The sequence below is a fragment of the Sceloporus undulatus genome, chromosome 6 (assembly GCF_019175285.1).
Source record: "Sceloporus undulatus isolate JIND9_A2432 ecotype Alabama chromosome 6, SceUnd_v1.1, whole genome shotgun sequence".
In the NCBI taxonomy this organism is placed as follows: Eukaryota; Metazoa; Chordata; class Lepidosauria; order Squamata; family Phrynosomatidae; genus Sceloporus; species Sceloporus undulatus.
Genome location: NC_056527.1, coordinates 135,656,337 through 135,663,924, shown reverse-complemented (window position 1 = coordinate 135,663,924; position 7,588 = coordinate 135,656,337). Strand labels below are relative to the sequence as shown.

Sequence of the window (7,588 nt, the reverse complement as noted above, 5' to 3'; positions counted from 1 at the left end):
GTGTCCCTTGCCACTAACCTATATCTCTTCCCCAAGAGATAAGTTGAAAAGTGCCACCATAAGTTGAAAATGGTTTGAAGGCACACAATAACAACAACAACAACAACAGAGGCCATTTTAGGCCAAGGGAAGGCTTTTGTTAACAAACAGGAGATGGATGGAACTTCTTGTTCACTCCCTCTTTTGGGCCTACGTTGTCCCAGAATGAGCCTCCAAATGTGGTGGAAATGCCTGTAGTCCCACTCCCTAGAGGGGTTTTGGGGACATTTTGGAGCATTTTTGTACCCCCCAAGAGGCCCCTGTGGTCCACATGAGTCCTGTAGGTGACACTTTGCCCACTCCTAGTTTAGAACATTCCACATTCTTAGTAATAAGTAATGCACTGTCAAGTCTAGTTAGGTCATGTCATGCAGGTGTCAAGCATAGATGGCTGTACTTGTCCTGCCCCACAGTAAGGTAAAGATACCTTTACTATGATACAAAACTCTCAGGAAAACAAGACATAGCAAACATAGCATTGATCCATCTCATTCAGCCTTATTTCCGTTGACAGGCCTTGGCTTTCCATGGTTTCAGACAGCAGACATGAAAATGCAAGGGACCGAAGCTGTCTCATACAGTTGCTGACAACATTTAATTTTGCTCCGAGATGTGCTATAATCTATCCAAGCATTTTCAAAAGGTTGCCAGGAAATGCAGACAGCTTTATAGCTCATGCTTTTATATCCTCAAAGAAACCATACTGAGGCATGGATAACAAGAGAAACCACTTGTTATCAGATGTAGCAAAAGGAATCCAAGCAGGGACAGTTCCATCTTACCACCTTCTGCCATCGTGCCCCTCTCATTTACATGCTATTTACTTTCTCCAAAGAGGCGACCCTCTTGCCTTCATTACTTTCTACCATTTATATCAAAGTGACACTAAGAAAGGTTACGATCGGCAGCAGAGAAATTTCAAATGGAGGCCAGTTATTCCAAATGACAGCACTGGCTGAACTTCAATATGCCACACACTTTTGTGCTGCTTAATAAATGTTGTTGTTATTTAATACTGGCATGTTGGTAAAGAGCAAAACAAGTTTATTGGGGGAGGGGGACAGGGGTTACCTTCCATCAAACTGTTGCATTAACCTTCTTTCTGAGATTTTACATTTGCAACATTGGCAACTTATCACATCCCCTCAGACAGTCTTTTTATTACTACTGTGTCGTTGTCTAGTGTCTGCACATTTCAGGAAGACATGGGGTAGAATCATCATGATGATCCACATTTGTGTAGCAGGAGTTATGTAACCATTGGTGCTTTGTACAGCATTGTGCAAGATGTACACAGTCTCCTTGTATAGTAATTCTCCTGGGGCTACATAACAGCAGCCCAATGGTAGAAAAATTAGCACTTATGGGAACGCACCATTTCAGCCCTGTTTAGTCTTGAAGACATTGACAAAAGCATCCCAACTTTCTTCATACCCATGACATTTATGAGGGGATCTGTTTACCAAAAAGCTTCATCTTAACTGGAAAAAAATTCAAAACAGGAGCATACCTAGAAATCCTGTCATCCTGTCTTGTTCATGTTTTGTGGTTACTGTCTGCTTACTGCCAACTTTGTGTTTAATTTTCCGTTCTTTCCATTATTGTTAATTTTATGTCATTGTCTATGTTGCTGTTTAGTTGTTTTCCACTCAAAGGGGTTATTCATTCAACATTAATACCTTTATTGCATGAGGTTTTGTAATCATCAGATTATGTCAAATGCATGTTGCTTTTGTTTCAAATACACACGCAATAAGCATTTCACATTACAGTACTATATTATTTACCTATTCTTTTTGGTTAAAATTGCAGTTGTCTACTCTTTAGCAATTTTTGCTATTCAAAATTTTATGCTTTGCCAGTGTCAAAGAGCCAGTCACCCTTGAACTCTTCTGATCCATGCTATTTAAGCCATTAAAGTTCACTGAATTGGTACAACCTATGAAACTTTTTAAAAGCAGCCAGTTCAGGCTCAGGAGTCTTTCGACTTGTATATTTAACTGCTTTTTTAGTGTTATCTCCTAATTTTTATTCATGTTGTTGTTGTTGTTGTTGTTGTTGTTGTTGTTGTTGTTGTTATCTACCTTCAAGTCAATTCTGACCTATAAGATGAACCTACCATCTGCAGGAGGCATAATGGAATGATGGTAGATTTTGTATACTTTGGCCCAGCCATTAAACAAAACAGATACTGCTTTTAAGAAATCGGAAGAAGACTAGGACTTGGAAGGGCAACTATGAAGGAACCAAACAAGATCCTAAAGTGTAAAAATTGAGTACCCAAGTCAACATTGTCTGGTCTCCCAGAATGCCAAATCCAGAACTCAAACCACATTGCTATGCTGGCTTCTCATCCTGCCTTTTATTGTTCCCCTTTGAAAAAACAAGCTACCTAAAACCTTTAATATTTTTCGTGAAGGTAAATCAGAACAGGGAGTCAGTGTGGCGTAGTGGTTTAAGCATTGGGCCATGACTCTGGAGACCAGGATTCAATTCATGCTCAGCCTCAGGGGAAGGCAATGGTAAATTTCCTCTGAACAAATCCTGCCAAGAAAGCCCCATGATAGGGTTGCCATAAGTTAGAAAAGACTTGGTGGTACACAACAACAAGAAGCATAAGAACAACTATGTTGGATGAATCCAAAGGCTTATGTATTCAAGCTTTCTCTTCACACAGTGGCCAACCTGTGCCCAACAGGACATATGCAAAGTAGACCCAGATGTCAATGCCATCTTTAAAAATTGCACTTTAAAAAACAAACAAAAATGGGGTGTCTACATTTACCCCACCTGTGGCCAGAATGCATTGAGTCAGAATAAAGTGTAAACTACAAATAAAATAAAATTATACAAAAATAAACTTAAGATGTGTCCATGCAATATTTGTAAACCTTCACCTAGGATGCCACCCAGATAAATGCATTAAAGAGGTAATTATCCTGCTCCTGCTGGACCTCAGCAACAGATAAGAGGGCTGAAGAATTCATCTGGCATTTATTCTGAAATTCTTTCAGTCTCTTCATGCCCTGATCCCCCTCCTGCAGACAGCTCAGAATAGCTAGAATTTTGCTTCGCTGCCTACCGACTGGCATGCCAATCCCGTAGCCCTTGGTGTCCAGAAGGCCCCCGACCTGCGTGAGGTTGCAATTGCGCTGGCGGTAATACTCGTTCATGGTAGACTCCAGCAGGAAGGCGTAGTTGGAGTTGAGCACCCGCGCGATCCCTTCCTCTGTGCTCTTGACAAAGACACTGGGCTGCTTTGAGTACATGTAGTTCCACATTCGCTGGTACGTCTGGTACCGAGAATTCTGCAGGAAAAAGAAAAAAGAAGCCAAGATGTAGTGGGAACTTTGGCCAGGACTCAAAGGGAGAGGAGGTGCATTGAATGCCAGTTCCTCTCGGCCTTAAATGGGTATTCAGGGAATAATCCACGCAACACAGAATGTCGATCCCTGCCTGCATTCGCGTCAAGGCAAAGAATGTGAACAAGACCAAAGCCATACATCAAGGGAGAAGGGGACATCCCATCCCCGCAAAGATCACCATCAATCCTGCTATGGGGAAAAATATGACTTCTTACTTCCTTTTATTTATATATGTAGTTCATTTTATCTGTAGGCTACTTTATATATATATATTTTCAAAGTACTGGGCAGAGAATTACAAATCAAAACATATTACAACCATTACCAGATTACAGCCATTACAACTGGTATATAAAAGCAGAAATAATGAGAACTAAATGTCAAGAAGTGGTGAACGAGCCTCTTGGTCCATTAAAAGTCCAAATGTCTTAATGCTGGTCATTAGAAAACTATTACCCTAGTATGGTTGTAATTTGTCTTTTAATGGACCAACCGGCTACCTCTAGCTTTTGTATGTCTTCAAGGTACAACACTCTTGGCTTCCATCATCTTTCTTTTCTCTGCTACTTCCCAGTCTTTGTTACTTTCCAGATGAAGTTGGACTGCATTTCCTATCATCAGTCACTACTGGCCACGTTGGCTAGGGCTGATGGAAGCTGAAGTCCAGCAACATCTGGAGAACTACACATCCTCCATCCCTATTGCATGGTGTCAGTTCATCTGAAAAATGAAATGAAAAAGTTATCCTCTCATTCTGAGATTTTCACCCTTTAATATATAATCTCTGTTCCCAATTGTGAACTCTCTAGATGCTGCAGTGAGATTAAGGCTTGAATGCTACTGTTAGTTCCAGCTACAGTAGATCCACTGAATCCATAGCATTTACATAACTGTGGAGTCAGCATTCGATAACTGATTCAACAGGTTTATTGTAGCCAGTACTGCTATGAGGATTCTTACCTAACTCATTAATACCTACCCACTTTTCCATAGGGAGGGGGCCCTTAATTTAGGATGATGGTAACATTTTTGAGTGGCTTTCTGATCACCAGAAATGGGTCAAAGAGTAACGTTAAGACTTCTGGACCCCTCTAACAAGCTTTTCTATCTTCTTTCTACTTGAAAGATTGCGCATCTTTGTGTTGCTCACAATCAGAGCTTGGAAAAATTACTTTTTTGGACTCCCCGAATCCCTAGTCAGTTTGGCCAGCTTCTGGAGGTTAAGTAACTGTCCCAAGAACTACTCATAACAGTTGCCAATATGGTGCTACCATGTCCTTTTTGATAAAGTGTACTGCTAAGAAAGCTGGATGAGGACTGAGCAACCTTGCTTCAGATCTCTACTCAGCCATGATGTTTGCAGAATGATTTCCACAGAGGAAGGGCAGCATAAAAACATCATAAATAAAACAATCCCCCGCACCACAGATTTCTCCAGAGAAGACTCTGCCCAATGCTTTATTTTCTGCATATTCGAGTCAGCTCCTTGTGATATAGCGCAGGGCTTATAAAAACTGTGGAGGGCTTGTTAAATCAAAATGCTTTTGCATGTGAGCACTGCTCAAGATGCAGGCTAGGAGAAAAGTTCCTATACAAGCCAGGTGGGAATCGGTTGTACTGGAATAATTTGATTCTAATAGAAGGAGGCCTTGCCTGCCACATTCATGAGCTAGGAAAAGGCTTACCTGGAAGAAGGTCATACTGGAACCTCCATGGATTGTGCCATATTCAATAGCTGTCTGGTCAGCAAGGTCATCTACTGATTCAATGGGCACATCCATGCGCTGCACAGTGAGAAAGGCTGCCAGGTTGGCCGTATAGGATGAGATGATGATCAAGGTGAAGGCCCACCTTGGGATAAGGAAGGAAGGAAAAGGAGGCATATAGAAATTGTCCACACTTGGCATTCCAGAGTTAACTGTCCCTTTTCCTGAAGAAAGAGACATGATTCTGCGAGCTATTGCTGTGCCCCAAGGATTCTGTGAAAAGCTCAAGTGTACGGAAGGATGTTGGTGGTTTGGGGGAGTAAAGCCAAGTTATGCTCTTTCTTGGTAATAATAACTGGTGTATGTCCTCCAGAATGGATGGGAACCTTCTAGGTTGAGTGCTTGTAGGGACCACCTGTAATTTTAAAGGCAGGTGATGCTACTTGATAGGGAAAATTTTGAAAGACGATAGGAGAGATATTCACTTAGTGACAGAGATACTCCAAGTGTTACCAGCCAAAGCAACATCTGGATCCAGAGTCCCAGAGGTGAGTTAATTTGCCAGTTCTTTGGAGATCTGTTCTACCACCTGCCACCAACATACTCACTGGAAACCATCCAATGCTGGCAATGCTTTGTTAAAACATTACAATAGGAAAGATGATCTGTGCAGTCTCTTACCAGACTCCGCTGACGCAACGGGTGGAGAGAGCCCGAGGAGCAATGGTAGACCCCTGCTGCATGAAGCCACCAACAGGGAACCATAGACTGTTGCCAAGAGAGTACTGATTTACTAGTAGGTTGCATCTCCCTTGGGAGCAGGGGTGTGGGCTGTACCACTCGTAGGGTGTCAGTCTGCAGCATCAAAACACAACACATTCAATTACACTGGAGCACAAGCATTGTTAACTGGAAGCAACAACAATCAAAGACATAAGCTGTTGGATGGCAAAAATGCCTCATTTATTTAGCTGGCAATTGGTACCAAGGGTTTTGCAGTAAAAGTCAACTACAAGCATATTAAGCATGCTTTGTTAGATGCTTCCATCAAATTTCAGACCAGGGAAGAGTAAATAACAAACGGACCATGCATATCTTGAACCTTCATCCTTGCTTCTCTCCAGGATGTGTTTTAAATTTTTTTGTCCTACTGCGCAACCACCTTGAAACCTAGGAAATTTTGGGTGCATTCATACAGTAGAAATAATGCTGTTTGACATCACTTTAAGTACTGTAGCTCCATCCAATGAAATCCTGGGATCTGTAGTTTTACAAAGTCTTTAGCCTTCTCTGCCAAAAGACTGTTGGTACCTCACAAAACCACAAATCCCAGAATTGTGTAGGATGGAGCCATGACAGTTAAGGTGATATCAAATTGCAATACTTCTACAGTGTAGATGCACCCTGAGTTACCTGAGTCAGAGAAAAAGCCATACCTTTCTTGAGCTTAAAAAAGACCCAGAAATACCTTTCTTTTGAATTTTAAAATCTTTTAATTCACCTGTTCCTGGTGAGACAAAGCGAATATACTATATATATATATATATATATATATATATATATATTCATATTCTCTCTCAAATGGGGGCAGATCCTTTGTATGCAAAATGCACACATATATATCCAAGCACAATCATATGGAAAATCCCTGCTGTAATAAAAGCAGCTTCAAGAAAAGGGGAAGAGGTCAGATTTGTGACTTTTAAGATAAGCTTGCTTAAAAATAGTTCAGGAACAGGGGAATAGTTCTTTCTTTTTCTCTTTTTAGAATAAAGCATGGGATTTTATATGCCTTCCTTTTCTTTTTTTCTTCTTGACTTTCTATGACTCCATGAAAATGCCTGTTTCTCACTCAGGGATCTTTCTCTATTGGCAGAGGAAAGTTTCTCTCTTTCTTCATCTTAAAAGCACACCAACACACAAATCACCTAACTTCAATGTTTTCACCAACACAGAGGACCAGTTTTATGGCTCAGCTGGAAACACCAGATCCCCCTGACATTAGCCGAGACTTATCTGAAGTCATGTCCTCCTCCCGAACATGAGCAGCACTGGCATGCTTCAAAAATGCATCAGGTGGAGCCATATCTCAGTGCAGACAGGCTCAGGCTACGTTCTCAAATGGTTTTAAATGCTGTGTGATGCTGAAAACCGCTTCCAAGCCCATGAATTTGATGGCTTCAGCTGCACCAAGAAGACCCCCAAGGGATGGCACACTTCCATCTTTAGTAATAGTATTGCAGCTTTGTAGCATTATTACCGCACTTACAAACAGAGCTGAAATCTCTGCTGCCTCTTTTGTACACTTAAGGGATACAGCAAAAATGTTTAAGAACTCCAGCGTTTAGACAAGAAAGAACCAGAGTGACACACAATAGAAAAGTGTTGTTGTTTTTTTAAACAGGTACATCAAGTGATAAAGTAGGTCCATCCCTGATAACCTTTCGGTAGGGTTGCCATCCCTGGGGACCTCCAAAA

The 7,588-nt window shown here is 41.3% G+C and overlaps 1 protein-coding gene across 1 annotated transcript in view; it reads right to left on the bottom strand.

Annotated features, from left to right (window-relative positions):
• GRIK4 (glutamate ionotropic receptor kainate type subunit 4) overlaps positions 1 to 7,588 on the bottom strand; it is a 434,886-nt gene that overhangs the window by 19,195 nt on the left and 408,103 nt on the right. The window contains exons 15-17 of the mRNA XM_042475094.1: positions 5,792 to 5,965; positions 5,090 to 5,255; positions 3,122 to 3,347 (exon numbers count right to left, since the gene is read on the bottom strand). Of these exons, the coding sequence (XP_042331028.1) occupies positions 3,122 to 3,347; positions 5,090 to 5,255; positions 5,792 to 5,965 (566 nt within the window). The remainder of the gene's footprint in view (positions 1 to 3,121; positions 3,348 to 5,089; positions 5,256 to 5,791; positions 5,966 to 7,588) is intronic.